The sequence below is a fragment of the Rhinolophus hipposideros genome, assembly GCF_964194185.1.
Source record: "Rhinolophus hipposideros genome assembly, chromosome: 26".
Classification (NCBI taxonomy): Eukaryota; Metazoa; Chordata; class Mammalia; order Chiroptera; family Rhinolophidae; genus Rhinolophus; species Rhinolophus hipposideros.
The window spans coordinates 10986479-11002624 of record NC_138072.1 but is presented as its reverse complement, the minus strand read 5'-3'; the positions used below and the strand labels follow the sequence as shown (position 1 = coordinate 11002624).

The following is a 16146-nucleotide window of genomic DNA, read 5'->3' as shown; positions in this document are numbered from 1 at the left end:
CCCAATTCTCTTACCACCTGAGAAAAACAACACTTGCTCAATGTGGTCTATAACTGAATAAAAATTAGTGGGTTACTTTCTACACCTTTATACCTAATTTATCTTTAGCAGTAATTACTAAGAACTTACCCTAGCCCTGATCTTGGGGCTGGGGAGCAAAGATAACCAGAAATGTTTACAGAAACCACATAATGAAAGCCAAATATGAGAAAAGCTCACTTGCATCAGACTTGATCTTTAAGACGCTGCTATGTACCGATATTTCTTTTCTGCACGTTTAAAAGTCAATTTTTTATGCTATGATATAGCCGTGTGTGTGTGTGTTCCACTCACACATATTCCATTATTTACCATATTGGAACTGTCATCTATTTCCAGCATCAGCTATCGGAAAGGTTGTTTACCAAGACTCTAGAAAGGTAGATATTCAATATTCAAGTAAATATTAAATAAAAGGCATCATGAAAACTTACCTCTCTACCAGTTAGAACATGTCTTGCCAATTTCACTTTGGCAAAATTTCCCTTCCCTATTGTTTTTTGTAGACGATAATTTCCAATGTGCGGCTGTTCGTCTGTAGCTGATGTAATGGAATTTCTACACCGAGGGTTGTTCTGTCTGCTACTCGGTTTGGTGGACGGGATATGCGGTTCAGTGTATCCATCCACTGATGTATGCTAAGAAAAAGGTTACAAGATTTCATTGTTAGTTCAATTATAAAAGGACAGTTACAAAGACTACAAATCATTTTCATTACTACTTCATCTTCAATGAAAATACATTGCACTACACAATTTTTAAGTTTGAGCATTCTATTTATAATTTCTACTGGACGTTAGCTCCGTTTGCCAGCGGGAATATAACTATTTAAAATGAAATGTTCTGCATAGCTTTAGGTATATGCTTTGGATTACAAATGGTTAGACAGCTAGGAGCCCCATAGGCCATCACTCCTCTAAGGGTTGTTACCCCTTCAGGTTGAGATGACACCACAGTCCAGGATTTCTTCATTAAGACGTCTTTGATGCCAGACAAAACCTCCTGAGTACAGTTCGTTTCTCGAAACTAGACCAAATCCTGGTCATGTCCACTCTTTCATTTGCTGGCCATATAACTCAGCCATTGACCAACCAGCTGCCCACGTCAGCTGTGTGTCTAATCAGTTCCTGCCGACCCCCTCTCTCAGCCTCCTGTGCCCAAACAAGAGCCACTGACAGCCTTGGCTCCGTGACCAGATGGATATTCATTGCACAGCTCCACAATGCGGTTCTGGCAGTTGGTGTCACTGTGCCTGTCGCACACTAGCCCACAAGTGCAACGGCCAGCACGGCCTGTCCACCTGCAGGTCCAGCACCTGACGTCCCAGTGAAGCATTTCACCAGCTCCTGCTCACATCAGTTTTATCTACATTCCTACATGCGTAGAAGTTCTAGCTGCTTTTGTGAGAACACAGAATCACACATGTGAACCAGAACATCTTCCTCTAACTGGTATCTTCTTTTTTTTTAAGTTTCAGGTGTACAAAACAATGTAACAGTTAGACATGTACACCCCTCACAAAGTGATAACCCTCCCCCTCCCAATCTACGACCCCTCTGACATCATATACAGCTGTTACAGTCCCATTGACTCTATTCCCTATGCTGTACTCCACATCTCAGTCATAAAGAAGAACGAAATGTCTTACCATTTGCAACAACACGGATGGACCTAGAGAAACCAGTATGCTAAGTGAAGTAAGCCAGATGGAGAAAGACAAATACCATATGATCTCACTTATATGTGGGAGTAGAATAAGAATAAACGAACAAACAAAACAGAAACAGACTCAGAGATATAGGGGGGAAAAAACCTGATGGTTGCTAGATGGGAGGGTGGCGGGGATGAGGAAGACGGTAAAGAGAGTAGAAAGGACAAATCAGTAGACACAATATAGCCACAGGGATATGAAAGACAGTTTGGGGAATATAATCAATAACGTTGTAAAGATTATGCCGGGTGTCAGAAGAGCACTTGTCTTATTAGGGAGACCACTTCATAGACTCTGTAGGTGCCTGACCACTGCGCTGTAAATCTAAATGGCTTCTTAAAAATAGCTGAAGGTGAGTAGAACAAATTAGCAAAAGAGGGGAATATCTTTGATTTGCAAAGTAACTAATTCTGACTTATGTTGTCCTATCTACACGATCAAAGCTTGCCTAAAAATTTGTGATCAGGAATTTCTTAAAGCTACCATAAAGAAGACGACTCCATTACCAGTCTCATGCAAAGCATGGCTCAAGTTCAGCCATTATCCTATATGTCACTACTTTCTAATTTTTTAAACACTCACTCAGGATAAAATTAAGTACATGACCAGAAGGCAAAGTTAACTCTATATAAGAAAAATATTAGTTTATCACCTCGATTTGAAAATCATAGAGTAGCACTCAGTGATAAGCCATAAAAACAGAAACAAGATGAGAATAACCTATTAAACACTCTCATTCAATTGTAGTGCTAGATAGACGAGCAGTGCTTTTTAAGATGAAAAATAGACAGGGGAAAGATTTATTTGTATCATCTTTCCACCACTGCTGGCATGAATATAAACCTAGAAAATGCAAGTAAGTCAATACAATCTTTTGGAAGCACTACTTGAGTTCTACAAAGTTATAAAAGGGAGGAAACAGCCTTATTAATCAATTACATTCAGAAAGAATCATTTGGTGAACTCTGAACTCACCCTTTCATATTCAGCTGAGATATCACCACCCAGGAAAACCCACACATATTATCAGTGCGTCTATTCCCCTCTCACCTAAGTTGGGTTCGGTGCCCATTTTTGGTTTTGTTATAGTTATTTCTAGCAATTCATTACCCCCAATTTTTAAATTAATTTTTATTAAAATGATATACGCACATGGTCGATAATATCAAATAACTCTAATAGACTACTAAGAAAAAATATCAGCCCCCTGGACCACCCTTCAGACTTCAAGCGTGCTCCCAGAGCCTTTTCCCTTCCTTTTTTTCTTCTAGCATTTGTTTAGATGTTTCTAAACAAAATGCTTTCATTGCTAATTCTTGGTTCACCGGTCTTAGACATTCTCTCAATTTCCTACTAGGGTCAACTAAGATTAAGATCTTTTCCCTCTTCCCCCTTCCCTCTTCTCATCTTCCTAATGTAATTAAAACTTCAGTTAAAAAGTATTGTGTTTACATGATGATTTGTAAATACTAACTCACTGGAAGCCAAATAATATAGTATGACGCTTCTATTAAACTTTGTCAGCTTCATTGTGGTATAAATAACACAAAATGAAATTCACTGGATTTCACTGGAAACACAGAAAGTCATGAAACACCATAACGACGTGAATGTGTAAAGCGTTTCATGTCGCCAAAAACGTTCCCTGTGCCCTTTTGTTGTCAATGCCCTCCTTTCACTGTTCTGCTTTCTGAAACTACTGCTTTTCTAGAATGTTACATAACTAAATCACATCATATAGAGTTTAACCTGTTATGTTCATTGTAACCCCTGACATATGTGGTCTTATTTCTGCATTTTGTTTTGTGTTTTACTCTGTGTTTTCTGCTTTATTTTTCCTATATTTATCGGATTTTCTGTGTTCCTTTTTTTCTCTTATAGTGATTTGGGAGCTCTACCTCAAGGGTCTATCCTATTGGTGGTTATTTAAACAATTTTAAGGGTAAAAGTCAAGTGCAGTGGGTGGAGGAAAGTGGAAAATGAGGAAATGGAGGCAGCGAGGGCAGATAATGCCCCTGGGAAGTCAGAGTTTGAAGAAGAGGCAACAGGGTGACAGGGGTACAGTGGGGAGGTTATTGTTCATTTGCTTGTTTTAAGATGGGTGAGACTTGAGCATATTTAAATCCTAATAGAAGGGTCCAGTGGAGAGAGAAAAGCTAGGGCGACAAGAGCGGGAAAAGATAAGTACGTTTCCTGGGAAAGTGGAAAGTGAGAAGATGCAGAGGACAGATGGAGAGATTGTCCTAATGCAAGAAGAAAGACATCTCTTCTATAACAAATAGAAAGGAACAGAAATCGGGTCTAGATGTAGAAAGGTGCGTACATTTGATAGTAGGAAGTCGAGGTAGCTCCAATCTGATGGCTCGTACTTTCTCTGTGTGGTTGGAAGTAAGCGCACCTGCTAAGAGTGAAGAGAGGCCACTGGTTTGCAGAGAGGAGAAGAGATCTGAAATGATTTCTGTAGAGGAAAAATGAGTTAACAGAAAAAGCCCAGTAGGGCTACTGGGCAGTACTGGCAGTCTAGTTGAGACTGGTGAACACGAATTTATTGTGGATCTAATCTGTCCAGTCCCATCATTTTCCTCAGTTAATACTCAATCGCCCAGGGACAGATCTGAGGAAGCAGGTATATGAGTTTTTCCTGGTCTGAAGTTTGCCAAACAGGTGTACCCAACAGCGAGAAAGTGGCAAAACATGTTAGGTTATTGGTGAGTTACTGAAATGATGGATCATAAAGTCTAACATGTATAGTGAAAGAAATGAAGACAAAAAAAGCGTGGACGGATAGGGAGCAGTAAAGGCCCATATACTGGAGGGCCCGATGAGATGCGAGAATAATCATAGCAAAACTAGCTGAGAAAGCTGTTAGATGGCGAAGTACAGGTAGTCAGAGATATGGGTGACTGGATTAGGGACACTACAAGACAAGCACCAGAAGCTACCAGTATCGGATGCTTTGTTAAAACCACCAGACATTGTTCTGCATTTCATCAGATTTTTTTAAACATGTGCCTAATCCTACTCTTAAAACTTTTTAAAGAATTGCATTAAACCTCATAGCCACATTAGAAATTATTTTTAACTAGCAATAATTTTTACTGGTTACATTATTCATGGTAGTTTCTTATATCCCTGCAGTTCCCTTTCTTAGATTCACTTTTTCCAGTTTGCGAAAATGTTTCAGACAGGTGTATGGTATAGGTAATATACTGTCTGAATCACTGCAGCTAATTTTTCTTTATTTTAACTTCACATATAAACAATAATTCAGTTGGATATAGGAGAGGCACAAAGGAACATTTTCCCACTTATTTTTGGATTTGTTCCAGAAGGTTGAAATTTTTAGAATCCTGACTTACTGAAAACCAGAAAATCATTATAGTTAAATTGTGACTCATGAATGACAAACAATAAAAGAAGAGAAAATTCTACGGAATTTCCAGGTGACGACATGTTTATAAAATTTTACCTAAGGAATAGATACAAATACAAGGGAGAATTAGTGATACGCCAATATCAATGTTGTTAGCATCTCATATCAATGGGGAAATAATAGATTATTCAACAAATGGTATTATAACAACTAGAAAAAAAATTAAGTTAGATCTCTAAAAGTGATGTATCACTCCTTACACCAATATTAACTCCCAATGGATTAAGGACATAAATGTAAAAAAAAAAAAAAAAAAAGACTAAGAAGCCATAAAAGTAAGGACTAGAAAAAATAAACGACAGACTAGCAACTGTTTTTATAGTCTCAGCATGGGAAATGCTTTCCTAACTGTGACACACAACAGACGCCATGAAAAATTTTGACATCATAAAAAAAAACAAACACGGGATGTTTTTATAAAACTGTCCTTAAATCAAAGAAGATAGATAATAAACTAAGAAAAGTATCTGTAACGGGTAGCAAACGGTTGATTTTTTTAATACTCAAACCTTTGACAAATCAATAAAAGACTCTCAACGAGCAAGTGAAAACAAGCAAAGGTTAGGTACAGACAGTTCACAGAAAAGGACGTATCCGTGACTTTGAAACCTATGAAAGGATATTCAATCACAATAAATTAAATACAAATTAAAGCTACACTGAAATGAATTTATCGGATTAGCAAAGATTAGAGTTTGGCAGCGTTAGTCGGTAAAGCTACCACAGGAACAGGCGCACTCGTATTATCATAGAGGGATCTTACAATACCTATCAAAGAAACTCCTACAGTCATTGGACTAGAAATTTTACTTCTAGTCATTTATTCTATAGACATAGTCATAAATGAGCTAAAATAATAATTGCATGCAAACATACCTATTGCAGCTTTTTCTATAATAGCAAAAAATAAAACAAGCATAAATGTCCATCAACAGGAAATGGGTTACATGCAGGGTATTTGTGTGTGTGCACGTGCACATACATGTATCCACGTACTTTGATAAGCACAGACTATCTCCAGAAGATTACACCAGAGATTAAAAAAGTAAGTTCTCTCTAGGAACGGGAGCTAGGGGGCTGGAAAATGGGAGCAGAGGGAACACTTTCTTCTTCTAATGTATTTTTATTAATATTGGGCCTGGTGCTCTAGATGCACATGTATTGATGTGCATTAATGAAACATTATATTGAAGAGTTAATAGATGAAGAGTTCATATAATGTTTCATTATATTGAAGAGTTAATACGTGTTAAGATCATCTTAACTTTCTCCAGCCCAACTTCCTAACTAGTAAGAACTGTCTGTCAATCTGCTCATTCCGGAAAGGCAGGACAAAATCCACAGTGCATTCCGCTATGGGCTAGACGGGCAAAACCCTTAATATTCAGTGAAACTGTTCTAAGAAAATACACCTTACGTGAGGTTACCTGCACACCTTTACCTGAGGTCACCCGATCCCTTCTGCCCTAATCTCCCCTCTCTACTCACCATTTACCTCAAGCTGCTGAGGAACTGAAAAGAGACTACAAACCTATGAACACTTATACCCACCATCAGCTCAAGTTCTATTTCCACTGAATGGGGAGGTGAATCAAGGAGAATCCACCTACATTATCCTTGAGCAGAGCAAGTCTGGAGGAAACTCCCCATTCAGAGGATGAGCTACACGTAAGGGATTCCAACACTGCACATATGCTTCGACACAGGATGGGGGGGGGAGGGAGAACCAGATGAAGAAATCATGAATAACAATTACTCCAGGAGTATAATGCTAAGTGAAATAAGTCAGACAAGAAAAGCAGAGAACCCTATGATTTCACTGATATGTGGTATATGAACCAAAAACAACAAAAGAACAAGACAAACAAATGAGAAACAAAAACTCATAGACACAGACAATAGTTTAGTGGTTACCAGAGGGTAAGGGGGTGAGGGGTGGGAGATGAGGGTAAGGGGGATCAAATATATGGTGATGGAAGGAGAACTGACTCTGGGTGGTGAACACACAATGGGATTTATAGATGATGTAATACAGAATTGTACACCTGAAATCTATGTAATTTCACTAACAATTGTCACCCCAATAAATTAAAAAATGAAATAAAATAAAATAAAATAAAATAAAATAAATGCAGTGACTGGGGAAAAAAAAAAAAGAATTACTCCAGGAAATAGGAAAGAAAAAAAACACTTTAGATGAATGTACTATACAACATACATACACGTTGGCTTATATTTGCAAACCCCGCCCACCCCCCCCCCACACACACACAGTCTGTGATAAATGGAAAACTAATGAAAATGGCTACGTGGATGGGAGGGAAGGAACAGGAATGAGAGACAGGCAGGGAAGTAAGATGTCTCTGAATATACCTTGTTATATAGCCTCAATTTAAAATCATGTACATAGTCTAAACATTCAAAAACTAAAATCAAAACTGAAAGAAAAAAGTCATCTTGAAATATTTAAAACAGAATGACACACATGAACTTAACTATATGCTAAATTAGTAATATAACCAGAAAATTATTTTAAGTGACTTTAGAACTGTATTTTACCTGTGTATCCTTAATGGAATATACTTATAGACAAAAACAAAGAACTCTTCAATATCATTCAGTAGTCTGATCAATAGTGGTATTATTTGGAGACTATTTTATATACATATATAAGATAATGCAAATAATTATATATTAATGTTATTTAAAATTTTCAACATAAAATCAAAGCAAAAATTATACAATATTAAATTTGAAGGAAAAATATTAGTATGAACTGGTATTTTTTTTTACTTTAACAAAATGCCTATTTCCTGACTCTGTCTACAAAAAAGGCGTAGAAATACTAATAACCCAGTTACAATGGCACCTTGAGAAAAATGGCTGATTCCACCAGGTCTGAGAAGGCAAAAGATTTACAAGACAAACCTGGGACATCCGGTGTCAGAAGCAAGAGAGCTGGCAATTATTAATGAAGTTGTGTCAAAAGGACACAGGAGCCAGCCTGACCGAGCTCCCAGTGCTACTCAGCTATCTACTCAACAGCAGAGCTGGGATTGAACCGCCCGGAATGTGAGTCCAGGAGCCACGTTCTTAACAACGTCTGTTAATAATGTCTGTTCCAGACAATGTCTCAAACAAGAGAATGAAAATGGGAGGGGGGGAAGGGATGAAAACCAGAGACCAGAACAGAGGAAAAATATCTTACTTGACATACAAGCATCTTTTGAAATAGTTGATCCATTGTTCCTTCTTAAACACTTTCTTTACTTGGCTTTCACATTCTCCTCCTGCTGATTGTCCCTTCTCAGACCTTGTTGTTGGTTTCCCTTCTCCCTGACTTCCTAACAGTGAAGGGCCCCAGAAAGTCAGACCTTGGTATTCCACCTTCTCTGGGTACACTACACTAACTCCCTTGGTCATCCTATCGAGCCTCATAGCTTTAAGTAATATGCATATGCAGACGACTGCAAATTTTCTATCTCCGCCATCTTTCCCAAACTCCAGACTGCCACCTCAATATGTCCACTCAGATGCCAGTTGATCTCTCGGCCTCCACATGTCCCTACTTGATCTCCATCCCCAACTCCTGCAAAACCTGCTCCACCAGTCTTCTCCATCTCAGTTGACAGCAAATCCATCCTTCCAGGAGCTCAGACCAAAACCTCTGGGGTCATCCTTAACTCAGGCCATTCCAACGTGCCCTCCCTCTCTCTCATCTCACATTCCATCTGTCAGGAAATCCTATTGGTTCTACCTTAAAAATATATCCAGAATCCAGCTACTTTCACCCTCCCTATTGCTACCACCCAAGTCTGAACTCGTTTCATGTCACCCTGCTCTAACCTTGCCCTATTGTATTCAGGGTAAAAATCAAAGCCCTCATAAAGGCCTGGTAGGTAGGCCCAACAAAATCTAGCCCCCTATTCTCTCAGTGAGGTTTAGTTTGACCTATTTGATACACATTCCCCTGTGCTCTACACATATACATACATATGTATATCAACATGAAATAGCCTCTATTTATGTCTTAAATGGTGGTTCTCTCATCTCGCCCCTCCTCCCTCATTTTCTCTCACTCTGACCAGAATACATGGACAACTACCTGTACTCCTTGAAAACAGGAATAATGTTACCCACCAGTGCAATAATAATAATAATAGCAGCCATCATTTACTCAACACTGACAGTGTCCTCCATGGTAAGTGCTTTGTTTCAGACATGACTTTATTTAATCCTCAGTGTAAACTTGAGGAGCTATAACACTATTCATTTTATAGATGAGAAATCAGAGCTTGGCAAGTAAAACAAATTGCCAGTGGCCACACAGCCAGTTATGGTCAGTTCCAGGAGTCAAAGCCAGGTCTGTCTTATGCTAAAGCCTATGCTCTTCAGTAAATGCTACGTTACCTCCCTAACCCTTCCTCCTCCCCAACATTCACTATGTCTAGAAACATCAGAAGCCGTCTCCCTTTGGGAGCCGACTATCCACAGGGAACATGTGCCCTCATCGGCTCTCATTCATGTGACGGGTGGGCTCTGTTGTAACCAGAGGCCTGTAGTTGTCCATCCAGGTCTGCATGTAACTAAAAACAAGATGGTAGAGGAGAGATCAAAGATCTGATGAGAGAGTTCTAAGGTCACGGACAAGGAGAAACCCCCTGGCATCTGTCACCGGCCACCATGACACTGGCAGTCTCCAGCTGAATCCATGGCCAGAGCTTCTGGGCTGGGCAGGCCTCTGCCTCCACCCACTCCCACTCATGCTCTGTTGCTCCATAGATCCAGGATGAGGAGCTCACCACGTAGCCCACCTTCCAGAATAGTGCAAGCACAGCATACTCCCATCTCTTAGTGTTTCCTGCTCTTCCTCTAAAACACGGAAGACAACTTCAACAAGTCGGGATTATGGACCAGTTTACCCGAGCAAGTGTTAAAACAGAATTCTCTGGATATTACCACTGGGGCACTGGTGACTCCCAGAAGGACCTCACAGTATGGCATCATCAGAATCAGTGGTTAGCTCGTGACAGACGTTCACCGGCCTCAAGCAATGGTCACTGCTGAGGGAAATGATCATGCAGAACGACTCTGAGCTACAGAGTAAATGCTCAGTGAGAACAGAATGGACAAATATCTGATGGATGTGATGAAGTGTACCAATTTCCCCCGTAAATTCGACTCATGCAAGAGCTAGTGCAAGCACTGCCTTACTGAAATAGAAAAGCAGAACCCTTGGTACACACAGACTTTTGCATAAAATACATAGCTTTGCATAAAATACATAGCTTTGTGCTGCTCTAAATTATGAGCAGAATTTTCCTCCCTCAAAAGAAAAAGAAAAAAGGAAAAAATGTGATTTTCTAAAGAAGAGGATGAAAATAAAGAGGAAATTATTTTGGAAAATTTCCTCTTTGGTAACTGAATAAACTCTCTTGGGTGAAAAAAAAATAGTATTATTTCAGGAATAAGATGAAACCACTTCGACATCACATTGTTTAGTTTAACTTAACAAATATTCATGGAGAATCGACAATTGCTGAGGAATAAACAGAATGATAAGAAATGACCCTAAATATTAAAGGTTCGGGAGAAAAACAAATACAGTTTTGATATGAAATGATAATTAACAAGATAGGTACACAGAGTGCTGTTTTTCTGTCCGCTAGAGCTGTTTGCAAACATTAAACAGTTATTCTCAGGTCACCAGACCTGTGATTCAGTGGATCTCCTTTTACCCACCTGTACCACGTGGGACCTACTGGATAAAGCGTGTAGGAAACAACCTGCATGTACATCTGGTCTTTCACCTTTCTAGCAATTATCTAGCAATTATATTGCAATTATATTGATAAACATAATTTCATAATAATTAATTGTCCATCTCCAGAAGGCAGATAAAAGTGCTGACTTGTTTGCTTCACGCTAAGCAGAACACTTTGTACAAGATACCTGGCCGATGGCAGGCTCTCATGTGTGGAATGAATGAGTGATCATTCCACAGATCTGTGAATGGGGAGCCTTGATACAATCAGTCTCTAATACTCATCAGAGAAGAAACAGCTTTTAGTTAAATACAGTTTCACTATAACTTCCAGAAAAAGAAGTTACAGACCAATCATAAAACAAGAAACTCTGAAGTATTTGTATTAAGTGAAAATCACAGAGAACAGAGAGAAATTAAATCCACGGGCTATTTACAAGCCATTTAATGCAATGCTTTCTACTTTGTCCTTCACCAAACTAAGGTTTTTAATAAATAAGTATGCAATCCATTTTAACTTGGCAACCTTTCTCTTTTCTACTTCTGTCCTCTAATGTGCTGATTTACAAGGAAATGGCCAAAAGGAAGACAACACATGAAGGAGTACATTCAGTCTGTATAAACATGATTATCTGTTTTATTATTTTTAAAGAAAAAAAAAAGGCTGGGTTCAAATAAAACATTTCCATTGAAAACATGATTTAATTATTCATTTCCATGTGCTTTACCATAGTGATTAAGAGAAATGGGTCTGGAGTCAGGCTGCCTGGCTTGAATCCTGGCACTGCAACTTATTAGCTGTGTGACCTTGGACAGGATATTTATCTTGGGTATTCCCAGGTTACCACAGTAGAAAATGGTGTGATAATAGTATCCACTTAAAAAGCAACTGTGTTTCCCCAAAAATAAGACGTAGCGGGACCATCAGCTCTAATGAGTCTTTTGGAGTAAAAATTAATATAAGACCCAGTATTTTATATTATATCATATTACATCATCATATCATATCATATTATACCCGGTCTTATACTAAAATAAGACCAGGTCTTATATTAATTTTTGCTCCAAAAGACGCATTTGAGCTGATGGTCCGGCTAGGTCTTGTTTTCGGGGAAACACGGTATGTTCAACTGTCACTTGATTGCACAGAGGCGCCTTCTCCGACCACCATTTCTAAAAGAGCTTTCCGCCAGTTCCTCTCCCTCCTTTAACTCTCCTTCATTTTCTTCATATCACTTAACTACGATCTGATATTGGTAGTTTTAAAAACTGCCAGTTTTCCTATGGCCTCCCTTGCAAGAGTAAAATTCTTGACTGTCTTATTTACCTCTATACCCGGGGTGCCTAAAAGCAATGCCCGATACACACAAGTAGGAACGCAATACATATTTGTTGAGTAAAAAGATGAATAGTACACAACAGAGTGGGAGGTACTTTGTAGCTATTCAATTAGCCATTATTATTCAGGTGTTTATCAGGGAAATAACTCGAGCTTTTGTGTTATCTCTTTAAATAATTTTCTTCATTATCTTTGCAGGTTTTACTTACTGTTCACCAAAATAAAGAATTACACTAATTTACTGCTTACAAGAATTTTTCCTTCTACTGTTAGGAATTGCCAGTCCCAGTTAGCCAAGTAATTTGTGTCGTATTTTCCTGTCTGCCTCTAGCCAAGTTACCTGCTTACACGCGTATGAGGAGGGGTGCGGATATGCACAAAATGCAATTGGATGAGGAGAGGTGGGAGTTTGGAAAGGGTCCTGACCATTTAACGGAAGTCCTCACATGGTTCTATGTGGACCTTCAAATTCCTTAATTCCTTATGGCTAACATTGTACCTTGGCTACTGGTTTTGTTGATAATTGTATCACCAAAAGGCAAACTAGGTTTCTGCCCAGGTTTTCCATAATCAAGTTAGGTGTTTCCGAAATCATCCCAAATAGACAGAAGTTTCCAGAGGTCCTCAGGAAAGTAAGGAAAATATATTTGGGTGTGTACGTAAATGCATAGGCATATGTTGGGACAAGATTGCCAAATGCTCTCTGGTGACGGGCCATCCTTTATTCAGAGGTCATGTCCTGCTCCTTGCTGGGTGTTAAGCTGGCCTTTCTTTGAAATAATTATGCTGATAGCTCATGGTGAGTTTTCCCCACTTACTGGACAAGAAGTTGGCAACCTCCTTCCATTTCCAAAAGGTTTGAACTTTTGTTTATTTGTTTATTTACTTTTTATTTTATCAGTGAAATTCTGAAATCTAGAACATTAGAAGTGAACAGAGCACAATTAACAGCTGCCTAGCCAACTCCAAATGCAGAATACTGACCTGTTATTCACTGACACACTGGGTTCACTCAAACCCAATTTAGCATTCCAGCAGCTCTTAATTATAACTGAGACAATAGTAACAAAATTGACCATGTGTTTGAGAATAGTAAGAACCTTTCCAGAAAATGCTTACATCTTGTCATGCACTGATAGAAATAATCTATCATCAAACTGTGCTCTTGACTTTGTGACATTTTTACTTTTCATGTATCCTCTCTGAGTAAGTCTTGTCATAGAGAAGCTGAGAGCATTTGATGCAGTTAATTCTTGTGCCCAATACCTCGCACTGGAATGTTCAAGCGTTCTTCAACTTCAAAATCTCTAATCCACTGACCCTTTCCCGTTATCACTACTGGTCACCCCTGTCCTGTCTCACTTATCTCCTGACTCGGGGACCATACCATGATCCTTTGCTATAACCACTCCTTTGCAAATGCTTTCCACTCCCTCTTTCAAATTTATCTGGTAAACCCTCACCATTGTGCAACTCAGTCATGCTCTTCCACACCTGCCCCTAAACAGCTCAACACCCCCAGAGACACATATACCTCATTTCACTTCCATTTCTGGCCATCAATTCCAAATGAAGACTCAATACCACCTGACAATCCTCTCTACTGTGAGTTTACTCATGTACCCTTCTCTAAAGCTTCCATGTCATGCCTTTTCCTCCCTCTTCCTGTACCCTCACTTGCCAAATGATATTTTCCTTTATCGTTTATTAATAATAAGAAATAGTCAGAGGGCCAATCAGTGTTCCATTCACATCAGAACAACAGGCTATCCACAACCTTCATGAAATGCCCCTACTGTTATCAAAAGTCAAAACCACCTCCCAGGCTCCCATTCAGTTTCACCTTTTCAAGGGTTTTGTTCCTGGACTCACTCTTGCTCACCTGCGTAATCAATTAGTTCTCTCAAATGGACTCCACCCAGTAGCACATCAGATACATACCGTTGTATCTCATCTGAAGAGAAAAAAATTCTCCCACAACCAAATATGCCCTCCCAACTACGGGTCTATTTCTACGCATCCCTACACATAAAAAGTTCTTAAAAGAAGTGTTTGTGGTTGTTTGTAAGGCGCTGTTGTCACTTCTCAATCTTGCTTCAACCCTCCCCAACCATGTTTGTCTCCACCAACCCGAGACTAGGCTTGTCAAGCTCAGCAGTTACGTCCATGTTGAAAAATCCAACAGTTGCATTTGACACAGTTGTCCTCCCTTTCTTTACTCTCTTGGCTTCTGCAACACAACACTCCAGATTTTCCTCCTAACGTCACAGTTACTCAGTGCTCTTTGCTCCTCTTCTCTGGTGCCACACGCTGGGGCACCAGGGCCCTGTTCTTACCACCTCTTGCTATTTTATTCATCCTTCCAAAGAGCCAGCTTTTGGGGTTACTGATTTCTCTCATTTTTCTTTGTTTTTCTGTCTCATTAAAGTCTACTCAATCTTTCATTATTTCCTTCCTTCTACTTTCCTTATGTTTAACTTGTTCTTCACATTGCAAAACTAACTTGAACCTATTTAGTTTTCTTTCTAAAACTAGCTAATTAATCCCTTATTTTCTAATATGTGTAGTCAGGATAATTCATCTTAATTGTACATTAGCTGAAATAATTTATATATGTTCAAAGAAAAGAGTATATTGTTTTGAGCATACAATTCTATACATGTCAATTGAATAAAACTTATTTTGCTTGTCCAAATTTTGTTTATTCTTATTATTTCTGTTTGGTTCATCATTGAAAGGTGTTTTTTTTTTAACTATTTGTTAATTTCTTTAATATATCACATTTTTTGTTTTATATATTTGGGGACCATGTTGTTATTATATACTTAGAGATTTATTAATATAGCTCCTTGTGAATATCTTTGATTATTTGGGTTAAGGACCTTCTTTATCTCTAATAACACCCTTTATCTTACTGGTCTGATATTAATACTAATATACTTGATATTTATCACCTTTTTCAACCTTTCGTTGCCATCATTCTTTAGTCACTTAAATAGTTAGAGTTGGGTTTCATTAGTTTTTTTACAAGCTGAGAAACCCTTTCTTAAAATGGGAGAGTTTAATCCTCATATTTATTTTGTGATTATTTTACCTAGATTGTTTGTCTTTTTCTTCCTTCCACTGGATTTAGTTTAATTTTCCTCCCCACTCCAAGCTGATATGCATTGTATTTCTTTTGGTTAAAATTTAAACTGCACACTATACTTTAAATGTAAAAATAATCCATTTTCCATCCTCCTCCCATAACCCAAGACCTCAGAAGTTATAGCTCAAACGTTTCTTCTGCCATTTTCCATGTTATTCTTATCTAGCATTTTTGTTCACTTTTCCCAACAGCCTGAAAATAAGAAATTCCTCTTTTTTTGTTAGTTTTACAGTCAGTGTTTATTCATTTTATCAACGTGAAATTTCTTTGCTTATAATTTCTTACATCCAACTATAATACTTTCTTTTAGCTTCTATTTCCTTCTTCCTAAACTACATTTTTCTTTTTGGTAGTACAAGTAAGGAAATGTAGGTAGAAAAATCTCAGTCTTCACTGATCAGAAAATATCTTTATTTTGTCCTTTCCTCTTAAAATCTGGATAATTCTCAGCCATGATCTTTTCAATTATTGCCTCTCAAATATTTCATCTATTATCTCCTTCTGGAAAGGCTATTAAATATATGTTGCACTTTTCCATTCTACGCTCCCTATTTCTTAATTGCTTGTTAGTGCTGTCAGTGTCTATTTCTCTATGATTCATTCATTCTTTTTCCTCAGATCTATGTACCTGTCCAGCACGTCTGCTTTTGGTTGGGTATAATCTGCTGCTTAACCATTCTACTGAGTTTTCAACTTCAATGATTACGTCTTT

The 16146-nt window shown here is 38.4% G+C and overlaps 1 protein-coding gene across 6 annotated transcripts in view; it reads right to left on the bottom strand.

Moving 5' to 3' along the window:
• The window catches only part of MARK1 (microtubule affinity regulating kinase 1), a 91640-nt gene that overhangs the window by 55030 nt on the left and 20464 nt on the right, over window positions 1–16146 (bottom strand). For 5 of the 6 annotated variants that reach the window (XM_081039218.1, XM_081039217.1, XM_081039216.1 and 2 more), the window contains exon 2: window positions 474–677. In XM_081039218.1, the coding sequence (XP_080895344.1) occupies window positions 474–677 (204 nt within the window). Of the gene's footprint in view, window positions 1–473; window positions 678–4073; window positions 4209–16146 lie in introns of those variants that run through there. The other variant, XM_081039219.1, reaches the window with a different exon arrangement.